Raw genomic sequence first — 27,606 nt, 5'->3', positions numbered from 1 at the left:
GGATCAGAGAGAAGATCATGGAGAATTAGAGACATACGGATTTGGCAAAAAGACCATTAATGCTTCTAAACAACGTTTCTCAGTTTCTTTAAATCAAACATCTGGAAGAAAGTTACGCGAACAAACTATTGACCATCAAAAACACGCTCTAAAGGGAAAATCGATTCTGGACGCTGAAATACCAAAGGACAACACAGTAAAGAAAGATTTTAAAGATTCACTCTTTGTTACAGCTACCGATATAAACGCAAACGAGATTGTTCCTAATTCAAGAGGGCAAATGTCTGGTTGTTCGTCAGAAAGCAGTGACGAAGATTTAGGTTTCACTCTTTACGAAGAAGAGTCTATGCGGAGTTACAGTTTGGAAGTTCAGCCTAAGTCGACGAGGAATAATTTTCCTTCCAGTATGTATAGTAGAAGAGGTACTATGCTAACATGGCTGGGAGAAGTAAATAGAAATAATCCACAGTTTTGGAGTTAGCCTGTGGTATAATGCGAATCTTCGTACGCTAAATTTTACTGTAAACGGAACTATAGATTGTTCGGCCAGCTGCTGCAGCCGCCTCGTTAGATACCCAGTGTGGAAGTCGTTTGAAACACATTTGCCGGTTTTTAAAATGAAGTGCCATTATATTACGTTTGTATTAGGCTCTTAAAAACAACTCTTTATTCAAAGACTGAAACTGAATTGTACTGTACATTCTGCTTACGGTAATGACCAAGTTTCCTGCCTAATTATATAGCTCCATCGAAATCCAATATTGCCAACAGACCTATTTTTTATTAATTTTTGCCAACTGTCCAAATTTAAAATAAATTGGATAGTTTTTGCTCGAACGTTTAGTTTAGCTTTGAACAAACTGTCCAATTTGAGAAAAATCTGGATACTTTCCATCAACCAATGAAATGTCAAGATAAATAAAAGAACCGAGTATTCGCCAATCAGGTTGCAGCTATTACCACTGCTATCAAACGTCACCGAGCGATTGTAGCTCGCTAAGTTTTCTTATGTTAGTGGCGGAATTTCCCGACTTTTCTCTCCACCTTTTTGACGTCTAAACTTTCAAATGGAGTCTTCAGCTAGGTTTCCAGAGAGAGATGCTGCTGATTTACTCGAGATGAGGGAGAATAATCAGAACAAGAACACTCAAAGAAGCAAAAAAAAAAAACTGTGTTAAAGTGTTTGACCTGTGACGTGCTAAGCAAAGCGAAGTGAGAAATACTGTACTTTAGAGGATAAAATATTTCCCTTGTTCATCTGTTTTTGGATCCTATATAATTAATTGGTAATAGGACTACATGCTTGACCAATTTGAAATAATTGGATTCAAAAAATTCCTTGGACTGTACTGCCAAATTGGACTCGGCCTATACGGCCTCGTCCAATTTTGGCTGTCCTCAGAATTTTTTTCATCCAATTATTTCAAAATTGAACAGCATGTAGTCCTATTACATATACAAATTGCAAACTTTCGCTTCGCTTTCCGAGGAATTCTGGCACCGTACTTCGTAAAAAATTAAGTCCCGCTGAAGAAGGGCAAATAATTTTTATAGGCGGGCAAGTAATCAAAGCCCTTAGACCTTCTGTATGTTCAAAATATATACACTGAATATAGCTGCAAAATGTAGAGACTGATTTCGTCGTCGCGGGGGCAGTGATCGATAACCCTCCAATAACTCATTGATAATTAAAAACTAACTTCTCATTACAATGACTCGTACAAGCCAAAAAGAGGCGCAGGAGCATGACAACAAAACGTTTGTTATTCTTCTTCCTCGTAAATCTCAGTTTGCACCTTCTTCTGCGTGAAAACCTTTAATTAAGAAGTATTTTAATAATGCACACATGCAAATTTATAATTAACCATTACTTTTGTTTATGACGCTAGTCAACTCCAAGGAACTGCGCTTTTCTTAGCTAAAAATCATAGAAAACTATTTCATTAATTTTTTGCCTCGATATTTCAACGAATTTCGACTTCTGCCTCAGGTGTTGCAGACATCATTGCTGGTTAGCGTGTAACGCCTGTTGTGCGGTTTAAGTGATGAACGCAAGCCAGTTTAATAGAACTTGTTAATACTTGCTAAAATTTGCCAGATTTCCAAAATGTTAAATGTTAGAGTTTGTCTACACTGTGAAAATGAGGTTTGTAATCCAATCCACCGTAGGAAAAAAGATGGCGGCTGTGTATTTTACCAAAATGCCTTGTGAACCTAACACAGCCTTAAAGGCACAAAGATAGCCAAATTTTTACAGTTTTTGTCCCTATTCCAAGGACATTAAGTAGCCTAGGTTTGAAGATTTTATACGGTTTTTGTTCGTTTTTAATTTATGAACGTTGTTAAGGTTTTCGTGCGCTAAGAACTATGGGTAAATGTACCAGTCGCCATCTTTTTTCCTACGGAGGATTGCGATATGCCTTGTCATATGGCCGTCCTTACATCCTGACTGTCGAGTTCGCCGCGCGTGTCCTATTACTCCAACTCGCGCGTTATTCAAGTGTACTCGCAGGCTAGGGTTGCCACGCCAGCTATGTCCTAAACAACAAGTGGGTCGCATTTGATATGTTGTTGAACTCAGGTTTCGGAACTGATTATGCCGTAATAATATAGATCATAGCGTCCTTGTTTAGGGTCGAAGTTACCGCAAATATATCGGCTTTTACCCATCTTTTAACCTCCCTTTCTTTTATCGATCGGGATTATGACTCTGAAATACCTTTTTTGGTCACAGTCAAAAATGCGAGTTCCTTTTGTCGCGTTGCGATTTATTTTCGGTAAATATATTTTGTTCGTTTGTCATTTGCATGAGTGTAGGATTTGGTTTGTCTATTACCAGAAATGATTCGATTTAGCGTTCTCCTTCCAATTCCGATTGATCATCGCACCGCAATGATCAATCATGTCTTCATCTTTTCCCGCAGTTCAAATATATGATCTTTCATATATCATTTGCATAATCTGTCATTGATCCATGAACTGAACATCTCACATCATACACCATATTTTACTGCCGGAGCAACTGTCTCGGCGGGTCTTTGTTTCACGTGAGCCAAGTTACAATTCCTTTAAACAAAGGTCCCTCTTTAGTTTTGTAAGCGCCCTCCCTTCAGCTCTCAAAATAATAAAGCACCCCCGCATCATGTCGAATCATTACTGTACGGTCACGAATGGCGAGACCTACGTGTCCTACATGACGGCTGTACCACATATGACGTTTTTTTCTAAACTTCTGTCAACGTTGAACAAGTCTGATCTGCAACTGTCAGCCGACCTGAGTTTCTAAATTAAACTTCCACTGTTTACAAGTATATAAGCGAGTCTACTATGGCCAAGAACATATTTCGACCGAAAGCTAATTTTCTCCTACTCAGTATCTTGGAACCACCATTCTTTTGTGTAATGCAAGCGCGACCAAGCAGAACAAAGCAGCTCAGAGGCAGCTTTTCTTTTAAACACAAGGTGATACAGACGTTAATTGGCTCGCCGCAATCGTCTTCATGATGGCCTCTTGACATATGACTGGAAACTAGTCAGGTCCGTCCAAGAAAGAGTCACCAGCCGGCAAGGGGATGGAGAAGCGCAGGGAAGGGAGGGAAGGCGGGGGAGGGGGGAGGGGGGGTACGAACGTTATTTTTGCCCTTTCATGCTCGGAAGTTTTATCTTTCCGGGTGGACTTATTTCCGAGCCATTTCTTCTAAATATTGAACCGTCCCCGTGTGAAGTTTTCTGCATGTCGGAATACCGCGCAAGACATGCACAAGCAGCTTGGCAATGGAAACGACAGCGCAATAAACGTTTCATGGAAGAATGAAAGGCACGTGTGATACCGGGGAGGGGGGGAGGGGGGAGGATTCCCATATAAAATGGACGGTGGTGCTCGTCGGAAAGTTTGTAAAGAATCTCCAAGAGTATCAAGATCTGTCTTGTGGGCGTGGCTTGAAATGTTTTTCACCCCTAAGACAAGAACAATAATTGAACAAAAAGATCATAACTCACATTACTGGACACGCAGCCGTAAATCCGATTGTTTCTCTTATCATTGTCTATTCGCTGTTGGTATAAATCTAATACCTTGTTACATGAAATTTTCGCGACACGTTAATTTCGCGAATTTCGCGATTTAAAAAAAATCGCGAAATTTGAGTGACGCGAAAATTTAATGTCGCAAAATTAACAAAATTAACGGACAGTCACGTGACAACCAAAATTATTTGGATCGATGGGTTACCAAATTTTCTAAGGTATGGGGCTCGGCTCGCACGCCTTCGGCGCACAGGAGCTCCGCTACTAGCGTTCTATCACGAATGAATGAATGAATGAATAAATGAATAACTAAGTGTCAATGGTTTTTACTCGCTCTCGATTTCTATTACGCGATAGAAATCTCGAGCTCAATTGTTACATAGAACACGATCGTTCGTGCATTGCCTTTGAAATGGCAGAATATTTTTGCCCTCGCCCACGCTTTGAGAGTGACAGTCAACTAGGTTCCTAGATCCACCTTCTATTGAATGACAAAGCGAATCAGTGGGGATCAGTGGGGATCAGTGGGGATCAGTGGGGAAGCATTCCTATCTCCCCTTTTGATTTCTGCTCGCTTTCATACATTTCTCAACGGAGCATCCACAGCTGAGAAAAGAGAGAGCAAGCTCCCGTAAGAAAGTGGACACTCATCTAAACTCAAAAACAGAGGCCTGTTGTCAGGCTAAACAATGAAAAAGAACCACACTTGGCCACTGAAATCATTTCAGGACTCTGTCCAAATTTTATTGCTAGGCAGACTCACATCAGATGACTGTCAACCTGAGCCAGCCACTGTGTGCTGGCTAACAGTGTTCACCTTTACAATACCACTTATCACTTCACAATGACTGCTTTTTGAAGGCTTAATTTTTTTTGTACAAGCATGAGGAAATTTAGTATTAAATTCCGTTCTTTTTTCTGTGCATGGCATTCAAAAGCCGAAGCGATTACAACAAAAAATGTAATCTGCAGAGTTAAAATTTCTTGCACCCTCTGAAATAAGAATAAATTTGGCTTTCTGTTTACAAAACACGAAAGCCAGTTAAGTTTGCTTCTGATATTATTTTAAAAGTGTTCGTATTATTTTTCGGGAGGCGGGGAGGAGAAAGGAGGCCATGTATTGTGTTTTTGGGGGATGGCTATTTACTATAAGTAATAGAGTTTTGTGTTTTGAGAGGAGGGGGAATGGAGAGAAAGAGAAAGTGAGAGAAAGAAATAGAGAGAAGTCAGGAGGCTTTGGAGAGGACACTGGGCTAGTCCCCTCTTTCTTCTTCTTCTTCGTCCTCTTCATCCTCCTCCTCTTCATCGTCTTCCATCTTCTTGACGAAGTCATCTGACAAAAGATGAGCTCACATTTTATCCGTTATTTACCATCATGTAGTTCCAGAAAATATCCATACTTCCGCCACAGAAGTGATTTTTTCAAAGACTCCCCACCCCTCTGGAAATTCCAATTAAGCTTCATACATTTCTTTAAATTTTTAGGTCTTACAGAACTCCTCATTCACGTCCTCACCTCCCAGGAAATTCTAATCCCTACACTGGGGGAGAGTATGGATATTTTCTGGAACTGCACATTTTCCCTCGCATGATTGGTATGTGTAATTAAAAGACATCACAATCTTGAAAAATAAGTTCCCCTGTCAATGAACACTTTTTGTTAAGTTACTAAAAAAATAATAATAATATGTATGGAAAACAAACATACAGACAAACAAATGGAATGTTTAATCACTGTCAGTACGAGTGCCTAACTCACAAACAAACTAAGTGGTGTATTTCATTTGTACATTGTGTTAGCATAAAGATATGCACATGACCACTGTAATATAACCTCAAAAGCAGGGATGACAAGAGGATGCCCCCTGCAGTGATTGCAAAAAGTAAACATTTCATCCTAGAAGCACTTTAAACAAACAACAATGGTATTTACATTATATATTTACATTCAAGTATATCTGATAAACAACAGCTAACAATCTCTACAGTATAGGACAACTTTGCACGCTACTTCCACATCTCTATTGGTAAACAAGACTGATAAACTTGGTATAACCTTCAGGTTCAACACATACATGCAGAGCTAAGAATATAAATTTAATCAGATTGCAATGGACTGGTACATGTTCGACTCACCTATAATATCCCTCATGTTTACCCACCCTCTTTTGGGTATTGTGATCGAATTTCGATAATTGGCTGTTACCTGGAAAGGAAAAAAGTAGATGTCATTAGACATGTAAAAATAAATAAACAGCTAGAAGTTACTAACTACATCAACATCATCTCCTGGGAATTTATTTGCCCAACACTAAATTCTCCTTTAGTCCCAAGTCTCAGCGCCATTTTAAACTCATGATTGTGACCAAGCAACGTAGGAGTTGTGGTGGGTGACAAGTATATCAAAACTGGCTCATGCAGTGTTCACTTTGGTAACAATCTCTTGCTTCTGAAATGAGGTTTATCTGGGTGGTAACGAGAGAGGGGGTGGCTGCTAGTGCTTAACAATAACACACAAGGAAGACAACTGGATCTGACTAATAATAATTTATTAAAACCAATGCAATTAATATACATTACTGGCAAAAAATTTCAGATTATTTTAATTTCACACAAAAAAGTGCTGGAAATTAAATCGCCTGAAATTTTTTAGCGTATGAAATTTTACGTGTGTGAAATGTTAACAGTACTGTATAAAACTTTAAGGTACAGTAGCTCTAAAGCTCTTAGTTTCCTTTATGGTCGCGAACTCCAGTTAAGAAACTGCTTGAGATGCGTAACAGCTTGATAAAATTTGAGTTATTTTCTTGTTGGTGCAGTTGATTCAATCTAATTTGTGTTTTACAGGCGTGAATTTGCTTAAGTTATGTTCCAGCAAAGGTCCCGAATTTCTTGTCCTAAATTTGTCCAAAATGAGATAACAAGTGTCTGAAAATTAAACTTCCTTTTTTTCAAGTAATTTTTTTTGCAAGTAATGTATTCCTTTGTGCACATTTGAGAAAATGCCCCTGTAACCATGTCTCATTCTTAGATCCATGCTGGAGAAAAAGAGACCATTTGCAGTCAGTTGACTGCCCAATATAAAGCCATGTGCTTACCTCGGAAATCCTCAAATATACTCCTCTTGCGTTGCTACCAACATCAAAGTAAAAACGTTTTTGTTCCACACGCTGCTCACGTGAAGGGGGTAAGTCACTTGATACCTCCTCTGAAACAGAAAGTGTGAAAAGAATTAACCAGGATTGCACAAGAGTTACAACTGGTTCTTATGAAAATATATAGCTAAAGAATTGACATTTAAATTATTGGTTGGGGGAAGGGGTCCATTCCCTTTCTGCAAGATATTAGAAATAAAGCAGATATTAAATAAATTTAATTACCAAACATTAACTCAATGGCCTTAAAAATATTACATAAGAAAGTATCAAATCAGAGACACTTTGGAGAAACATGTTATATAATATAAATTAGTGAAATAAGAAGCCAACAAGATTTTGCCTATGAAGCATTATTAGGGTCAAAATTTAATGCATATTATGTTATGGTGTTTTGTATTTTATTTGGCTACACTGATGAATTACGTTCGAACTTTTGATCGAATTATGTTCCACTCTTTTGAATTATGTTCGGAAGTTTGAACTTATTATAGAATACTATTAAACCGTTTGTAAATTATGTTCGGCTTTTAAGAGTTATGTTCGGAATGTTTAGCTTATAATTGCTTTGGTTGTTTTCTTGATTTATGTTTTGAATTATGGAATGCAACTTCTTTGAATTATGTTCGGCAAGTGGATTGGAGCCTGGCGGCAGGAAACTCACGAGCAGTCCTGGGACGAGTAAATTTTCCTGCACTTTCAATAATTTATTCCAATTATTACCAGTGTTGGTGGTATGGTGGACAAGACGATCACTTTTAAATTGGAGCTAATTGGGCAGACATGCAAGTGATATAATCGATTTGATTGAACGAAGTGCTTGTCAGAGTGATTTTCAACAATTCTGCCTTCACTGGTTGTACAATTGTGCGTTACAGTGATCTCATTCCATCTGGAGAAGCTGTAATGGCCGTCACTCACGAAGCCATGGAAGTTATGAGACAAAGTGAAACAAAATGATGATTTTAGTCAGTCCAGTGTCTCGTTTCAAGCAGAGATTACTGGTACTAGCGAACAATAAAGACCACGCTTTATTATTTCAGAGGGTCAGCTCGAGTTTTCATTAGACTTGGGGTTTAAATCCAGAGAGATCGCATCTCTGCTTGGTGTCAGTGGAAGCACTGTTAAATGGAGAATTCCTGAGTATGAAACTTTTGTTAGGCAAAGATATTCAGATATTTCTGATGAAGCTTTGGATAGTGGAAGGATCAATGAGAGAATTTCCAAATTGTGGCTATAGGAGGCTATTTGTGGCTATACGTCTGCCCAATTCGAAAGTGATCTGAGTAATTGACTCGTCCGCCATATTGATTTGAACAGCACACCAACACTGGTAATAATTGGAATAAATTATTGAAAGCGCAGGAAAATTTACTCGTCCCAGGACTGCTTGTGAGTTTCCTGCTGCGAGCCTCCGATCCACTTGCCGAACATAATTCGAAGAAGCCGCACTCCATAAGTCAAAACATAAATCAAGAAAATAACCAAAGCAATTATAAGCTAAACATTCTGAACATTACTCTTAAAAGCTGAACACAATTTACAAACGGTAGTATTCTATAATAAATTCAAACTTCCGAACATAATTCAAAAGAGCGGAACATAATGCGATCAAACTTTTGAACATAATTCATCAGTGTGGCCGAATAAAATATGAAACACCATAACATAATTTGCATTCTAATTTTGACCCTAATAACGCTTCATATTTGCCATCCTCATGACATGACAGCATTATCAACAAAACTGTCATTGTCAAGTGGGATTAAGTAATTAAATGAATGTAATATATAATTTACAAAATCAATATAAATATGAAGGTTTTTTTTTGAAAGGATTCTTCAAAAGGTACTCAGTTTACTGTTATCACATTTGCCATTGAACAGATTGAACTACATTCTGTAGGTCTACAACAAAAGATCCTTGGTTGGATTTTATGGCAATGGTTTCCCTGCTGACCTAAAATTGCACTTTGAAAATCTGATATACACTGGGATCTGCAAGACTAACTTGCAGGCCATAGACTGACCTAATTTAAAATTTACTCAAGGTGATGGGTGGGGTAGAGGGTAACGGACAGGTGGAGTAAATTACACAAAATTAGAGTCACAGCCAGAGACATGAAAAATGAAGAAGCCACTCCACTTTCTGTGAAGTGACTTCAGATAATTTAATCACAAACAGCTGAATATTAGCACACATTTTAATGTGGATTAATTCACCAACCTTCTTCTGAGCCATACTCCTCAAGCACCTCAGAAAGTGCATTTCTAATATCCACAATGCCTTGAGCAGGAACAGCAATATTAGTGCGACCTCCACGGCCATATGTCCCAGTTTGATTGATCTGTCAAAGCAGAGTTGTGTTAGAATGTTTCAAGGCTTTCCATGAATGATTGTCATACAATATGTCAATAGACTTTGTATACAGGTTAACACTATTACACACTTGCTTCAACTCAAGAGCAGAAGGCTGTCAAAATTGTGAATGTTCTCATGCAAGTATGTGTGACTGTTGAAATCTGATTTTGTAGTTCTTATATGCGTGTTACCCATAGTCAGCTTAACAACTGTAATTCAAGCTTCAGAATTCTTGAATGAAGGGCTTGTTTTATGCGTGAAACTCTTCTCTGCAGGCTTTTTGCCAGGATTTGAAAAGTGGGCATCCAAAATGCAAAATAGGGCCTGCTCCAATGAACAATTTATAAGGCAACATATGAAAAATAAAACAATTTTCTTTAAAAAGTGGCCATCCACAGGACTCCTGGATGCCCATCAACATATGCCTGATTTTTATCTGGAATTTCCTATTTAGGAGGGCATTTTTAAAAAGCTACAGTACTAGAAGCCAGCCTCTTATTTGCCAGGTATACTGTTTTTATCAATTTGGGAATCAAAATAACCATTCTTCAGGAAAAGTACTGAAGACACTAACACAAACCTTGAGGAACTTTCCTCTGTTATTTTCTTTGAGGTCAAGATAATACATCCTGTTGTTTGGACCTCTGATGCTCTCGCTACAAAATAAAAAAAGAGACAGAGAGTTACATTCAATCACAAGCAGCTGAGAAACAGCTGAATGTTAGTGCAAGGTTCTCTCAGACTGACCAGTAAGACCCGGCACTGAGCATTCAGAACCTCCCAAACCAGAGAACCCTGATTGTACTGTTAACTGTATAAATTATTTCATGGGTTCTAAAAGGTATGTTACACAATGAGGAAGACCATGTCGATGTAAAGTGCATATTATGTAGTACTGTCAATTCACCCATGCTACAGACTAAGACATAAAATCAAGCAGGGACATCTGTCACAATGAATATTGCTACTATACATGTCCTTTGTACACATGGACACGTACATGTATGTAGGTTTTTTGTGAAAGTATCCACTGATTGATTTCCAACTAGGAACTGCACTGGTGGAGCACCCCAGAATAACAGCACATACAAACAGTAAATGATGTAACTTGTCATTTTACCTCATCAAATTGCCAGATTCCTCTGATTCTTCATCACGTTTCGGTGCTAGAAACAAAAAGTTTACGAGGTAAGATGAGTCTTTTTAGCTGAAGGTTCTTCGAGCACCATGGCAAACTAACACCAAGCCTAGGGCTCCTCCCCAATAATTGCGGATGCACCTATGCTATTGTTCCCAGCTGCACCACTATTATAATGATGTAAGGAAGGTCAGCAACTGATTGATAAGAGTATGCAATTGTGTCATTGTTAAAAGAAATCTTATTTGAGAAAGGAGTTTACACGAGGTTCTTTTGAGTGTGCAAGAACTGCAAGCAATCATGAATTAAAATAAGAGTGTAAATCATGACACAAATTATGAAACAGTGACATGTATGTACATGTAACTGTGATGTACATGTACTATCAAGATAGCTTTTACCTTGGGCAAGGAAATTTGCAAAGGCTGTTAGCTTGGTGCAGAAATCCCGAGCCACGCCCATGGTAAATATGACCTTGCTTTTTCCAGAACGGTTAACAGAAACCTGCAAGATATTAAGTTAATCACATTTTTATACTTCTAACAACATTGCAATGTACCTAGCCCAGAAATTATACTGTCTAATTACTTATTCTTTTATACATGTGCCAACTGTTTCACAGGAAAAAAATAAGAAAAAACTAAACAGAACAGAACAAAAAACAAAAACTAACTAAAGGGAAATTTAAACCTTCTGCAGATTCATTTTTGAATGTTTTGAGCACTAGGGTAAACATTAAGCACTAAAAATATAAAGCTAAATAAAGCTAACCAGATTTTTTCAATGGTTTTGTAATTCCTACAGTGCACCCATCAAACCAAGAAGAGGATTGTAACTCTCACAAATGACTGGATGTTTGTGTTATACCATTCATTACTTGAGCATCAACTTATATAATAAACACATGTAGCAGGTAGTGTCAATCCATCAATGTGCAAGTGCTGGAAATCATTACTAGAAACCTAAGTCCATTTCTTTCATCTAGGCTGTTGGTACTACATACAATGGGAAATAATGAATAATCAAATCCTTTCCAGCTGCAAAAAGAGACTTGTCGCAAGGGTCATCATACATAGTCACAAATTAAACCTTGGCTGAGTGCGCTTTGTTAAATAATAACACATGATTTGTCCTATATTTAGGGATTTTGGATGTGTGACAACCTGTTAAGGGTTGATTCCAAAATATCCATACCCTACCATACTAGATAACAGCCAAAACTTGTAGACATTCAAACAGCTCTACTCTACTTTCAAGTCCTCCTAATACCACAGCCCTTCAAAACAAATAAAACTAATAATAAGGTGGATCGATTAAAATTTAAAAGAGAACCGCAGAGGTAAAAAATGTTACCACCCATAGGAGACAAACTTAACAACAGAGTTTGGAGTGCAGCGCATGTTACAAATAAAGGTTACTGACAGATGTTCATCATAACTTCATAGACCAACCAAGAGAATTACTCCATCAGCAGAGTACTGGGATTCAGAAATGCTGTATAAAACCATTGCAGTCTCTTTTCACTCGTCTTCAATGCCCGCACTACTTGCGGCTTGTGGCTTTGCAAGTCATACTCGCACACTCATGACCGCTCACTTGTTTCACGTTCTTTCACACAGATTTTCGAGCAAAAAAAAAAAAAAAAAACTGCTCACAGTCTAACCTAATTCTGAATAACAGAGTTGCTCAAATTGACATAAATTAAATTATATTTAAGCATAATTGCCAACTGCTAGTAGGATGATAACTTGATTGTATAGTCAATCCTGAAAAAAAAAACACTAAAAAAACTATCCAGTACCAACTGGAATTTATAAATACCTCATTGTTTTTCATAGAAGTGTTTGAAGTAATAATATCTTGGGTATACGTGTACTGTCATTTATATCAAAGGTCTGAATGTCTGTGATAATTCAGATAACTGGCCTTGATATTGGATTTCATCATTATAATCACTAGGCTAATATCATTTTTGAGAACACCTCTCAAAGCATAGTAAACAGGAAAAGCTGTTGCCACATCACAAGAATTTTACATACTAACCTGGTAGCCTGACTGGCGTTGCATGTACCAGGAATTAAAATAAAAAGGTCTACCAAGAAAATAATTTTAAAAAGATCCACCGGAAATAAAGACGTTCCCACACAAATTTCATGTAAAACTTTTGGAATGATTGCCTTTGGTATCTACTGGTAAATGGCTATCTTCATGTATCTTGCAAATTTTAAGCTTCAAAAATTTTGAGGCAGGACTCAATAGCTTCAGGTATTTTTAAGAATACTAGTTGAATTGTAAATTCTTATGAATAATTTAAAATAAAAGTCTTTATGATAAGGTTCCTTTGTTCTTTTCAGTAACATCCCAGACAATCCATAACACAGAGTTATCTTCAAAAACAATGGCTAGATTGAAAGAGAAGTGAACTGTTTGGAAGAATTCCGAGGAAATTTCATCTCTGGATTTTATATGTACCCCGGTTAACATTCTAAAGTCAACGTAAAAAAACATTACACATAATGTTTACTCATTTCATAACATCTGATTTCCCAAACTGGTAAATGAGCAGTAAAAGAGAAACCTCACTAACGTATCGTCACCGAGTAAATATATTGCATTTCCATTTACTTGAAACACGGTTGAATTCCCTAATATCGACGTCAATTTACGTTTTAGAGGCACAGACACTATTCTAAATTACAAATCACTAAATTACAATTAAAATCACCATAAATTCAAGTTCAGGCATGTCAAATTGTACAAGATAATATTTAGCTAACAAGAGCTTAAAATTCGTGAACAACCGATAACCCTTCAAAACTTTCGACCCAATCGAGCCCATTTCGAACAACATATTAAATAGTAACTATGCATTGCGCAGCAAGATAACATATTTTACTTCTGGTTTCCACCAAAATAGAGAAATCTAAGAATTCAGGTAAATCATAATGTCATGGAAATTTACATAATTAGTTCCTGAAAAAACGTTTTCCTCAGCCGGCAGGATTTTATGCATGTTAGAAAAAGTAAAATAGAATTCAAACACAGCATAAGCCTGACATTATTTTTCCTTCCGAGCTTCGTTTTCTCGCAATAAGTTCAATAATAAAGTACTTGCTGATTAAGGTCTGAAAAGGAACAAATAAAAACGTGGAAATGCTACCTACAATAGCAGAACAAGCTAGCGGCCTGCCAACACAGCTGAATAATTGATAATCAGTGATTTTTATCGTATATATCAAAACATAGGCTTCCTTTTGGAGGAGAAAATATTTCCTGCTCTTTACGACTGGATACAAAAAGCTGTTTTTCAGAAAAAGATATCAAGTGCGAAAGCTAGAAATGGCATATCTAACTAGCACGTATTACCAATAACAGTACATTTTGTGTGTACATACCTTATTTATCACACTACAGGAAGTCCCGGCCATTTAAATTCAAACCCGAACCAAAAAAAAAAAATATCCAAGAAACTCCAGTCACAAATTGCACAGAGATTTGCAAATTACCAACTCATAACGGGCTATTCTAGGTCTTGCCAAAAATAATTATATGTAGAACAGCTTTAGGAGCCTGACAGACTGTAAAGACACCCTGCCAGGTTTTGGTTTTCGCTCTCTCGGATATTTTCTCTCCACTCTTTTCACACCTTCCGTTGCGCCGATAATTCAGCTGAAATAAATAATTGCAAAGACAGTCGAAGACAGCCCACTCAGACGCCCGCGTTAGCTTGTTTACGGTATTCTCAAGAAGAGGACATTATCTGGTTAAAAACCACGGCGTAATGTAGCTTCAGCGAAGGTGCAACTGCCTTTCTTCGACGCCGGCAAATGGATTTTATTGTTTTACGACTAACCTCTGCAATTTTGATGAACTTGCCACGACGATTTTGCTTCACATCCACGTAAAAACGTTTGGATTGAATTTTCAGCGACTTGCTGAAAAGTTCCGTGTCGCCTAGCGGAAGAAAAACACAAAGTCAGAAACATTTGCGAAAAATTTTCGCCGCATAATAGCGAAGACTTAGCGACCGGAGGTAGAAGAGCCTTCGAAAGCTGTCAGGATGTGCATGTTGAAAACGATTTTTTCCCTTCCTTACACGACCGCTCCAAACTTAGCCTTCGCGAAAATGACACATAAATTCAGGCTGTTTTTTTAGCTTTTTTACCTCGACCATCCTGTCCTTCGTCCGCATATTCCCCTCCGTTCGCTCCCTCACTCGCAGCCATTCTTCCTTCTCCTACATCAGCCTCGGTGTTCCCGTGCTCGGCACCAGCCATCTTGAGTGCGCACGCACCCAGACCCCCTGCACTATTTATTTGGGTGAACGGCACTTCCTAATATGGACGTGGTCCCTGGTAAGATGGGTCAAAGGGGAATTAATTTGCCAGCCGAGAAAACCCCCAATGTGGGAAACCCATAGAAAACCAATACCAAGGAAAGACGGAGAATAGCAACAACGATCTTTTAAATTTGTAACGTTTATAGCTTCCTCTATGACTGTAAACTTTGAGCTAAAGGGAAATAGCGATATATAAATGAAGTCTTATTATCATCATTGTTATTATTATTATTATTATTATTATTATTATTATTATTATTTTGCAAAAGATGACAAAGTTGCCATCTATTATCATCGCTTACTCCGGACTTTTAGATCAAATGATTAAAGCGACTAATCTGTGTAGCTAACTCATCAAGCCGGCTTTTTTTTGATACTGACTTGCTCACACTGATCAGAATGGTAGCAAGATCGTTTATATTTCAGAGTTAGAAATTGTCATTTCCCGTTTCCCTATTGAGGAAAACTATGAGGGGTATGAGAGGGGTGGAAGGGGAGAGAAGATCAAAAAGGCTATATATAAAATACACCAGGGGATTTTTCTCATGTATATTATTAATAATGCCAAAAAGTCTGGATAGTAGCAGACATGTTAAATTTTTAGAAACAACACAACGTTTTTCAAAAACATGTTTCAACAGAATCTTCTGTCATCTTCAGTTTAAATTACAAAGTACAGAGTTGAATATATAGTGTGTGTATTCAACTCTGTACTTTGTAATTTAAACTGAAGATGACAGAAGATTCTGTTGAAACATGTTTTTAAAAAACGTTGTGTTGTTTCTAAAAATATATTAATAACAAGTGAGGGCCTGAGCTTTCGATCACATTGTGTTTCTGGCTCAAAATAACATTTTCTTCGCTTGGTGTGGATAGAATCCCCCAAAATTGCCTGCAGCGTTTCTAAGGTATCTTCTGCGATGGCAAAATATTTGCGATTACTAAAAACTGGAAAAGCACGAAAGGCAAGCCCTACTCCTCGTTAAGAGTGGAGGAAAACGGAGCTAACGGAAATTGTATACCATAATATGACCATCTTCACCGCCGTCACCACTAAATATTACTCTCGAATGTCCGCTTCCAGACCTAGGGGTCGAACGGCTACAGTAAAGTACTGCACTTGACAACACCTTGAATGCCAATAAACGCCGCCACCGAATAAGTGCCGCTCCTAGGACAACAACAACGCGCTTATTCCAAAACTAGGCCTGAGCTTAAACGCAATGCTTATTTGAACAGGCTTTCTGTTCAACTTCTTGACTTTCGCATGACATGGAAAAAAGAATGAACCTCAGTTTCGAGTTTTTCATGAGCTGCCAGATTTTCCATGTCTTTTTAGTGAGCTCGCCCGGGTATAAAAAGTCCGAATAACCTTTTTTATCCATCAATCTCCTACGGGTTAATAACGTGACTTCTTCAGATTCGTTAGTCACGCTAGCTCTGGTCACGCTTACAGAAAAAGATCGTGGTTACGAGGCTGAGGATAAAAGCTTATCCCGCAAGGCAACGTGGGTAACAGGAGCAAAATGGCGGAAGGATGCGACGATTCAGCTTGTCGAACGGAGATTTTAGCTCATTTTCAGGTTGGAGTGTAAAGCGTCTTCAGTTATTAGATGTAAAGAGAAAAAGCATCATTAGAATTATTTTCTTTCAGGATATAACTGGTTACAACGATATTGAGGAGTGTCGAGCAGTTCTTGAGAGGCACAATTGGGATATCGAGGTGATTTACTTTTGGTTTCCATACTACAAGTTAAAAATGTATTTAAGATTAATTTGTTATTGCCAAATTTTGGTAGAATTTAGAATAAGCATATAAATACCTGTTGAATCATAGTTAATTTTCTGATTGTTTCATATTTAATATGTGCGCAGTGAAGTTTTGAAATGTCCGACGTTCCTAATCGAACTGTTCGATAATCGAATTTAATCGAACCTGATCGAACTTAAGATTTCGAACGATTGGACAATGGAACCAATACATTTGTGTGAGAGTGTTCGGTTGCCTTTGATTTCAGGAGTACCCGAACCCAATCGAACTCAATCGAACACAGTTGAAAAATCTAAAATTCACCGTAAAAAAAAAACCACCAGATATTTAAACAGTTTGTCTTTTAACAACAGCTGCAAATTTATATTTAACTAGTAATAGATGAATCTTTATTGAAATTGCCTTTGGGTGTGATTTTAAAAATGAAAGAATAAACCAACTGTAAAATCAAAGAATCCTGAAAAATTAAGTATAAGTAAAAATATATTAAATAAAAATCTGGGAGATCATCAATTTTGTGAGTTCAAAAGTACCTCTTCTCGGCCCAATAAAGAGGCTAACTAAAACAATAAGCTCTGGATAGATATAATGGTAGAGAGTCAATTTGAAATCCCAATTTCTTCCTGAAATCTGTCGAAGAACTGACAAGCCATATAGGGGAGCAGCAGGTTTGTGGATTCAGTTTGCTGCGATGAAACTAACAGATTTTTAGGGAGAGTAGGCAGGTATGCTGATATTTATTTTCCATCTTTAACATTTATCATTTTATTGCTTAGACGGCAGTTCAAGATACACTGAATGAAGCAGAAGGGTCAGAGCCAGTTTTTCACCCTCGGCAAGACTCATTTGATGGTAGTGACGACGAGAATGATGGCAGAGATGAAGATTCAGCAACCCAGAGCCAATTTTCAAGAACTACTGCAAACACCGGCACACCTAGAACAGTAGTGGTGGCACAAAGACAAAACCAGGTTAGGTGTATCTTCCGTTTACATGAAGGTTGCTTACGGTGGTAACTCAAAACTTGATACGTGGTCCTTGATTCTTTGAATCAAGAATCAAGTTTTGATATTCAATCCTACATGTAGCCATCTGGTATTGGTGCTGAGATGGGGGATGAGTATCGTCTGAATTTTATGGTGTTATTAGTCAATGAGCCCATACAAGTTTACCATGAGTGATGTACTGAAGGACTGCAGTGAATGCATTTATTTAATTTTGTAAATCATACTAGAAAATTTCTATGTAAAAAGCAATTTGTCTTCCCTATAGTGCAAACTAAACTTATTTGTGGTTAAAGTTCAGCTACTGACTGTCAGAGATAAACAGTTGAATACTCTGTCTTTTACATTTAGTGCCTGCTTTCTCAATATATTTAAGACTTATGTTATTTAAATATTTGTAAGTGAATATCAATACTAACAGTGATTCCATTGTGTTGTTGTTTCAGGGATGGTTGTTTTGGGCTCTGGCCATTCCATTTCTTCCTTTTAGATTTGCGTCCAGTATTGTGAGAGATCTTCTTGGATTCATTGGTATTACACACAGCAAACAGCTGAAACTTTTATTTTACTTTATTGAAGAGAATGTTCATTGAGCACAATATAGAGCAGTGCTTTTGGAAGTTGTGCCTGAAATTAACCCCTTGAGTACCTATATGACGTACTCAGTATGTCGTGATTTTCATCCCTCGGGTGCCTATATGGTGTGCTGGGTACGTCAAAATTTTAAGAGATTTAGTTAAACTCCCGGCAACTTTTATTGGCACCTGAGACTCGTAGGAGGTTTTTTGACAGACCTCTGATTTCCCATTGCTCTGATGTCATATGGATATCAAATTATGTCAACCTCAGTGAAATTTACAGCATTAAATAGATACTTTTATGACCTTTCAGTAAATGTGTGCTTGTCCATAGCTTAAGTGAAAAAGCTTATGGCATAATTCTGAAGGTTTTTACTAGACACCCAATTTCAGTGAAAATGGTGTGGCACACAGTGTACACAATGGTCAGGCACTCAAGGGGTTAATTAATTAATTAAGTTGATAAAGGTATGTTAACTGCCATAGTGAGTTTTGAAGCTGGCATTTTGAGCGTTATCCCGTCATCAGAGCTATGTGATGAAGGGCTAACATGAAAAATGTCACCTCATTTTGTTAAGGTGGCTCATTTATCTTTATCGACTCCAATTTGATATTAATGAACTGAGTGTTTCACTGGCCTGCCATCACAACCCAACAGTTTCATTTAAAAAACCAGTAGCTTTATTCTGAAATTAAATTTCCTGCTCCTACAGTTCCTGTCTGGTTTAAACTTAAGGTAATCACACTTGGGTTTTTGCACCATTAATCATAAAGATTACTGACTTGAATCTCCTTTTGTCAATGATGTATGTGAATTAGTTTCAAAAGAAACAATACGTGAAGGACACTCTGAGCCATGCATCATTGAGAACACTCAATCCTCAGGACCAAGTTCTTAAAAAATCTAATTATTTAATACCGGTAGAATCTATCTTTCAAGCTTAACTTAGTAAATCAAAACCAACCAAAAAGACAGTGTACATTGGGATTGCTTGTTTTGGCACTGAATAGCAGAAACCCTATCGTTCAAGTACATGTAAGAAAGATTTTTTTCTAACTTACAATGTAGTGATATTGTAGAAAAAGTGATAACCACAAGATGCTTAAAATTAATGTCTTCTGTTTTCAGCGAGATTTATCTGGCCAACAGCATTTCAAGGTATATACTTGATTTTGGTAACATTTTACTTGTATTATTGTTTATTATTGTGTTGGAACTTTTTGTCATGTTACTCACCACATGGCATGTAGTCATTCTGAAAAGTTGAATATTGAAATGATATAAAGTTACAATGATGTACTTCAGCTTGTTACTTGTAGGAATTGGCAGGGTTGCCATGGTCAGGAAAACGTCAGGGAAAATTAGGCTTTATTCAAGGTCAGGAAAAAGTCAGGGAGTTTTGTATCAGATCAGGGTGTTCTAATCCCTGTTCAAAGTCAGTGAAAAGTCAGAGAATTTTATCTTAAGGTTGCCACAAATTATTTTATTAGATGTTTTTGTATAGACAAGGCAATTTTGTTTTAAAAATTATCTGAGCCATCCTTATTTTTATTGATTCCTGGCCAGAATAGTCATCATGTAGGGTCAGGGAAAATTGCTTTACAGTCAGTGAAAAGTCAGGGATATTTTTTGTTCCGGTGGATGGCAACCCTGATTGGGCAATTTAACACAGTCTATTCCTCTTTGGTCTAGCTCAAACTACTCCACTGGAAGATGTGTTACAGTTTAAGGCAGAATTTGAAGCAGAGTATGGAGCGGTCCATCCCACATTTTATCAAGGAAGTTACAGTCAGGTTAGAACCAAGTAAAGAAGAAAACTAAGAGTATAAAATAATATCAGCATACAGTATTTCTCAAACGTCCCTGTTACAGGTCAAGTCTGCTTATTGGACAAACCATCCACATTCCTAGCACTACATGTATGATCTAGTTTTTCTTTTCATTTTTATTTTTTTTGTTTTTTTTTTTTGTTTTATCTTATTATCTCTCTTGACTCTGGTTTATACCCTAAGAGGTATCAAGATAAATTCTGGCTTGGTACCATAAGCAGTACCAAGTCATGAGTAATGCCCCTTAAAAAGGTATGTACAATTCTCCATCACTTTTTTTGCAACAGCTCCTCCTTCCCCCACCCCCGTCTCCCAGCAGGGTCAGTAAGCTGTGTGAATTAGGGCAATTCTATTAGGGGTAGTAGCAGCATGGGTAACCTGTACATTTACAAACATTCAGCAGCTAGGAGTCATAAAATATTTTGTTTTATTTTCTTGTAGGCTTTGGATGATGCCAAGAGAGAATTACGTTTTCTTCTAGTCTACCTTCATAGTTCAGAGCACCAGGACACAGTGGAATTTTGCAGGTAAATATAGATTGATTTATGTGATCTAGATGTGCTGGCAAGGCATAAGGGGATTGAGATTGTAAAATACACCCAATGTTGTAATAATTATTATTATACGTAGAGAATAATACATGGGCATGCTTAGATATGGAATTTATTTTCATGTGTTCAATATAATGTTGAACATGAGATATTCCATATCTACAAGCAACCATGTATTATCTTGTTTATCACATGATTGCTAAATATTTGCCAACTTTGTAAAGGGCCCTGAATGTAGGAATGGCGCTATATAACAAAAAGTTATTATTACTATTATATAAACATATATATACTATTAATAAACTAATGTATGTTTTTGACTATTTTACAAAGATTTCTGACACTTTCCAAGGATTTTTCCATGCACCGTTACCCAAATCATGAGCATTTTGCCTGAAAAATTTCACAATTTCTGAAACTGGTCGGGGGAAGGTGCTGCAGATCCCCCTCCAAGCCTGTGATCCTATGCTCACTGGTATTTATATTTTCCCAGCTGTAAATGCCAGTTTCCACTTACACACCTGAGGAGAGACATACACTGCAATAGTGAAGTATCTTCATTAGAACAATGGACAAGTTTATAAATATATTTTGTTTGTACTCCAGTGCCCATTACTCGTTTGCTTTGAACACTAACCTTTGTCAAGTCACTACCTGAATGCCCTTCATGGGTAATATATATTTCTAGGCTGTCTATATTCATCAGTTGAAACACCATTTTCTTCTTTTGTATCCAATTCTTTTTATCAGGTCAACAATGACAAATGAAGGATTTAGGGAATATGTGAATGGAAACATGTTATTTTGGGCAGCAAATGTGAAATCTACTGAAGGATATAAAGGTACAGTACTCTGTTTTAACTTAATGCAGGAACTACATTTGCATTTCTGACCATTTCCAGCAACAAAAATGTAGTACTTTTATTTTGGGAGTCACTGACGGAGATGTTGCTTTGTTTTCTTGTGGCTTTGTTAACTGAGTAAAGAAGTTGCGTGTGCAGGAGCTGGTTAAGTACTAAATTAATGTTTTTCATTTGTGCCTCAGTTTCTCGTGCTCTTCGTGAAGCCACCTATCCTTTTCTGGCCTTGATATGTCTTAGAGATAACAGAATGACGGTTGTTGGGCGAATGGAAGGTTTGTTTTCACAAGTTACTGCATGTTGTCACTTGTAAAAACTAAGTTATGTGATAGTGATGTAAGGGTCTCTCTCTAGCGGTAATATGCATTGGCCTTAGTTGAACTCAAATAGACGCCCTGACAGGATAAGAGAGGATTTTGATATAGTATTGAAACTGAAAAGGTTATGCTCTTTACAGAAATGGATGCTTAAATTACTAGTATGAATGAACTGAGTACATTTTTTCCGGTTGACCGTAATACTTTTTACTAATTTTTCATGCTTTTACGATTTTTTTATGAGAAGTTTCATTAGAATCCTTTGCAAACTCATAAAAATAATGGAAGTTAAACTAGTAGTCAATTTTTACGAAGAAATTTATGCCAGGCAACGCTTGCCCCCTGGTATAGATATTTTCTTTGTAATTTGGGGTCCTGCATGTATATTTTCATGACTTTGTGACGGATTTTTATAAAACTCTTCACACGTTCTAAATTCGGCATGATAGATTGATCCATGCAGGTGTTTTTTTGTTTATAAGAAAAATACGAAAAATTGGAGCATGAAAACCGAACTATCGTTGACCCGGAAAGCTTTGGTGACAGCTAGCTTCTCGTGCTATTCATAAACCTTAACATTGACCCAACAATATTTGAGAACTTTGTACCTACACGTATGGTATGATTTTGTTTTTGTACAGGATTGATGAATGTTGATAGATATGTTTCACATTTAGCGCGTTTAATAGAAGATAACGAGCCAGCCTTAGTAGTGGCCAGAGCGGACAGGTTAGTAAAGCACGGCTATTCTGCACTAATGACTGCGTGACGTAACGTACGGCTATCTGCATTGATGATTGCGTGACGTAGCGCAGTGAAAAAACACTGCATTTCGTCGCATGCTAAAAGCCTTGGTCAAAATGGCGGGGAAATGGCGACAAAAATGAAAAGTAGTCAAATGCGAATGAGCTTGTCATTTGTCTGGTTGCGTAGCAACATGTCAGTGTTGACGACAATGGACGATGATCTGCTTTTGTTGATAAGAGAATAAGAATGGGAAACCCTTTGAGAACCCCGTCAGAGTCACGAATACGGCCCCTATTCCAAAACAAAAGACGTGGAGGAGGGGAGAAGCGGGGGAGGGGGGGGGGGGGGGGCTGCACTGGCTTTTCCGCATTGATCGGTAATGTCTCTCTCTTCAACCATTTGTAGTCTATAGAATGACAGAGGGAAAGACAATCATTGCAAATTTTTGTATGTAGTATGTTTTTTTTGTTTGTTTTCAACAGGCAGGAACGTACCCAAGCTCAACAGTTGCGTGATGAACAAGATGAGGCCTATTACGAGTCTGTCAGAGCTGACCAGGAGAAAGTAAGTCGCTACAGCTTTTTTTGCCTTTTGATGGCTTTTATCGCTTGCGAGCTGCTGGTTTATTTATAATGTTATTTGTACAACTTCTTTTCACTTGCAATTGACATCACTTCGTTCCGTGCAGCCGCTAATATTGATATTACGTTGGTAATAAGGCAATCAAAGTTGATTTAATTTATCTTAATTTCACAGGAAAGAAGAAAACGTGAAGAAGAGGACAAAAAGCGACTGGAGGAAGAGACTAAACGAAAGAAAGAAGAAGCTCGAAGAGACAGGGCACAGGTAATGAGAGCTTTGTTAGATTGTGCAAGATTTCGATGTACTGGACAATTTTTAGATGGACAATTTCGCCAAATGAACTTCGAAACTCTCCACAACAGCCACGCTGGACCACGTTGAAGGGAGGTTTACAGTGCGATTACTCTAACCGGATCACTTAGAAAAAACTAACCAATCAAAACGTAAACTGAGAAAAATGGACTGGTAGCTTCTCGTGACAGCAAGCAACGGTCTGTTTGACGTGAATACATCAGTACTATCGACTCCTCTGTGTTATATACACTTTTAGACATTCAGTCCTTGAAGGCGAATTATCGTAATTATAAATCTCGCTCGCAAAGTTTAGCTTAAAAATTCATATAGCAACAACTAAACCAAAACCGTTGAAAAGCGTACAAAATTTAGGATTGAAATAAACCAATCAACAAATGCCAAAGTTTACTGAGAGGTTCGCAACACTTCGCACTTTGTTGGGTTTTCGGTTTTGTGTCGTCCTAATTCTTCAATGTTATTGGTTTATTTGAGAAGGAGATCGCAATCTTTTGTTCTTAAGTAACGTTCTGATTGGTTAACTCTTTTCTAAGTGGCTTGGAGTAAACGGTGTTGATTGACATATTCGGACAAAAAAATCCGTTGGCCTTTGTGGAATGTTAACCGCTATTGTGAGGCTCCACTGTAATGCGTAGTTGTTTTTTTAAGTCTATAGCCCAGGACCGCTTGGATAGAAAATTAAGAATTCCAGAAGAACCGGAGAATTCTGATCCCAATTCAATCCGTGTACTAATTAAACTACCCAACGGCAAACGGCTGGAGAGGAGATTTCTCAAGTCGCATTCCTTGCAGGTGAGAATTTTTTCAATTCTTTTTTTTTTTAAATTCGAGACCTGTTGGTCTTGTCGACTTGTTAAGACGTATTATATTTTCATGGCAAATGGTTCTCATAATTGATGATTTTACATGGAAAACTTGTTGGGCCGAACAAAATGTAAACAATCGCACATCTATTTACCAGATAAGGTCGGCAGTCTGTTATACACTGTGACTAATAACAGACAAGAAGAGATCCAATAGGAAATGTAGAAATTCAATAACAGTAACAGTATAAATTTTATCAATGAAGATAACGATTCATTGTTATTCCCCATAGGCTTTGTATGACTTTGTGTTTTGCGATGAGGAGTCACCGGCTGAATTCGTCCTTGTTTCAAACTTTCCACGTAAAATCTACGCTTTTGATTCATCAAATGAAGACCAAACTTTGGAAACTGCCGGAATTGAAGCCAATGCATTGCTCTTTGTGCAAAACGTGGAAGATGAGAGCGACAGTGATTGACTGTACGCCAGGCTTGGAAGATGGTTTGTTAGAAACTCGTCATTTAATTATTAGTTCTTTAGCGAGACCAGGGAGTTCTGTGTTCACGCCAGTGGCGTTTGGATTGGGATATTTCAATGTAAATAAACTTGGAACGAAGCGACTAAACCAAGCAAGTGAAACGACCTGACAATTTAACGAATGATTTAAAGAACATTCAAGGACACTAAAGAACTAAAGCGAAACAAAGAGATAATATAACAGTAGACTTCTGCTAATTTAACGAACTTACAACCAAGCCAAGGCGGAGAAGATTATTTTACAAAGCACAATGACAGAAAAACCCAACGGGAATGTTAATATACCCTCGCGGAAATGGAATATCTCTGACATGGAATAGACGGCGAACCTCACATATTTAACTTTGATATACGCCACGGAAACAGACATGGACGTGGACAAAGGTTTAGTTGTTATCTGTCCGCGAAACACAAAGACACACAGGAGCTTCATTTAATGTTTAACTGATTTAAGGCGCCGTCCACACTACGCCAGAGAAATTTGGAAACGCAATTTTATTTCTACTGTTAGGCCAACCGCTTACCGTCCACACTAATCCGTCACGAAAACGGAGTTTTTCGAAACCGCTCATCAAACCGGAGGAATTCGAAAACGCCGGCTTTACGTTTTTGCGTGGACGGTAAACATTTTGAAAACGGTGCTTTTCGAAAACGATGTCGTCACGATGATCATGTGATTTCCCTGACCGAGGTTTCCTCAAACACAGATCTAAAATGACCGGTGATTGTTGCTTTTTAACTTCCTCCGGCGCAGTGTGGACAGAAAACATTTGATGCGTTTTCAGAGTGAAACCTCCGTTTTTAAATTCCTCCGGCGTAGTGTGGACGGGGCGTTAATGAAGTTTAAAACTGATTAAGAGACCTTGAAATGACTAGCTCCTGTATCTAGAGCAATGTCATTGACATTGACAGTGATAGTAAGCAAAAGTTATTTTAAGGCAATCGTGTTCAAAGTGTTACAACCTTGCGGCAAGTCTTGTGCAGTTTACACCACGTACAAAATCCATCGTATCTCTTCAACGTGTGTCGTATCAAAATTGCCAGACGAGTGACATGAATCAATTGCCTTTGGTACAACATTTTAAACTTCTCGAATTTTTCTGTTTGTCAGTAAAAATAAACTTGGCTTATGAGGAAATAAAGGAAACATGTTCTACTCTGAAAAATGCCTATAAGAACGGTGTCACTACCTCACGCAGCCATATTACTGTTGCCATCCAATAAACAAACAACAGTGTCAATGACGTCATCTATGAGTCTGTCTTCCAATAGATCATAGGTAAGAACCAATCATAATGCGAGAATAATTTGACTTAATATATAATGAAATTTCTTCCACTGGGAAAACTTCTTTTCTGATGCAAAAATTTTCCATCGTCGGTTTGAGAACCAGTATGGCTCCATATGATGGTTGACTGAGTTCGCTTTGTTTAGCCAAACGTTTCAGTGCCACTTGTTTTAAAAATGTTTTTCGGTTTTCGACAATGAGAAAACTTTGTGTGTATTTTGTATTGGTAAATTGTAATATTTAGTTAAGAGTTTTGTGGAGATATTTTATTAGCTTTTATTGTACTGCTGCTCTTATGGGATATTTATAGCAAAAAAGAGAGATATCTGTTGGATAATAAGCATGTATTTGACCAAATAGGGGTTTGAATTTTATTTCCTGAACATGTATGGAATTAGATAAATTACTAATAAACAAAACCAATTTAATAAAACGTTATATTTATATTCACAACTACGACTTTGTTGTGCGTTATAGTCAAGGGACTCAGTTGAAGAAGTAAACCAAGTAGATTTAATTAGTTGAATGCTTTCCCTGGCCGCTATTCAATATTATTATATGGCTGTTTCTGACAAGGACTGGGAACTACAAATTTCACGAATGTGATTGGCTGAAATCGATATTGACTGCGGTCTAGAATTTCCCATTTAGACCGGCATCTAGACTGGTTACATTTTGCCTTGACAAACTTGCAAACTAAAATGCAAAATATTGACTATATTTTCATCTAAAAATATTAGTAGAAGTATCGTAATTTCACAGATAAGATTATCGCTAAAAAGGTATGATTACGCTACCAATTTACTCACAGTCATTTTTATCAGTCAGTTGGTATTGAGTTTCTATGCGGAATTTTTTGAGTCATCACCATCATTGTTCCGTTCTCCTATGAAGAACTGGGCTGTTGCCTCTCTACTTCCAGACTATCTTATCCTCTGCCGTTGATGCCGCCTCGTCCCAAGATTTTAGTCCTTTCTCTTCAAGCTCCCTTTCCACTGTTTTCCTCCATGACTCTCTCGGTCGACCCCGATTCCTGCTAGCTGCTGGTACCCATGTGAGAGCGATTCGTGGATGTAAATGATGATCCATTCCAAGAACGTGACCTAGCCACGTCGATCTCTACCTTGTCTTCTGCTCTCTTAATGGCTCAATTTTTTTTTTTTGAGTACCGCCTAACAATTTGCAAGATCTTTTACTGCGCGATTTCTTGAACATGCAGACACTTTGATGGAAATCTCCTTCCTTAGCAGATTAACGATGGAGTAGTGAAACAAAATCCAACTATCAGTTGTAGCAAAACAAACTAAAACGAATGGAAGCAATTAAGTAATATACAGGCTAGGTCAAAGAAAAAAGTGTTATTCTTATTATCGTATGCTCTGAAAATGCAAGAGCAAGTTGCGATC

At 37.6% G+C, this 27,606-nt stretch overlaps 3 protein-coding genes across 5 annotated transcripts in view; 1 reads left to right on the top strand and 2 right to left on the bottom strand.

Moving 5' to 3' along the window:
• LOC145501887 (uncharacterized) overlaps positions 1–27,606 on the bottom strand; it is a 237,544-nt gene that overhangs the window by 200,973 nt on the left and 8,965 nt on the right. The gene's annotated exons all lie outside the window — the stretch shown is intronic.
• On the bottom strand, positions 4,204–15,126 carry LOC145499705 (transcriptional regulator protein Pur-beta-like). Its single transcript, XM_081479232.1, has 9 exons — positions 14,846–15,126; positions 14,534–14,634; positions 11,082–11,184; positions 10,663–10,708; positions 10,123–10,198; positions 9,408–9,528; positions 7,125–7,234; positions 6,163–6,232; positions 4,204–5,359 (listed from the first exon to the last, which is right to left on the bottom strand). Exons 1-9 carry the CDS (start codon positions 14,955–14,957, stop codon positions 5,280–5,282), a joined length of 819 nt encoding a protein of 272 aa, XP_081335358.1. The 5' UTR covers positions 14,958–15,126; the 3' UTR covers positions 4,204–5,279.
• LOC145501870 (FAS-associated factor 2-like) lies at positions 16,506–26,653 on the top strand. Its single transcript, XM_081481257.1, has 14 exons — positions 16,506–16,602; positions 16,674–16,742; positions 17,567–17,761; positions 18,241–18,325; positions 19,502–19,531; positions 20,066–20,166; positions 20,644–20,729; positions 21,504–21,595; positions 21,799–21,888; positions 22,572–22,659; positions 23,160–23,241; positions 23,434–23,523; positions 24,220–24,363; positions 24,668–26,653. Exons 1-14 carry the CDS (start codon positions 16,546–16,548, stop codon positions 24,851–24,853), a joined length of 1,395 nt encoding a protein of 464 aa, XP_081337383.1. The 5' UTR covers positions 16,506–16,545; the 3' UTR covers positions 24,854–26,653.

This window comes from Orbicella franksi, chromosome 10, assembly GCF_964199315.1.
Source record: "Orbicella franksi chromosome 10, jaOrbFran1.1, whole genome shotgun sequence".
NCBI lineage: Eukaryota > Metazoa > Cnidaria > Anthozoa > Scleractinia > Merulinidae > Orbicella > Orbicella franksi.
Note: the sequence above shows the minus strand (reverse complement) of the source record. Positions and strands in the feature narration are given on the sequence as shown.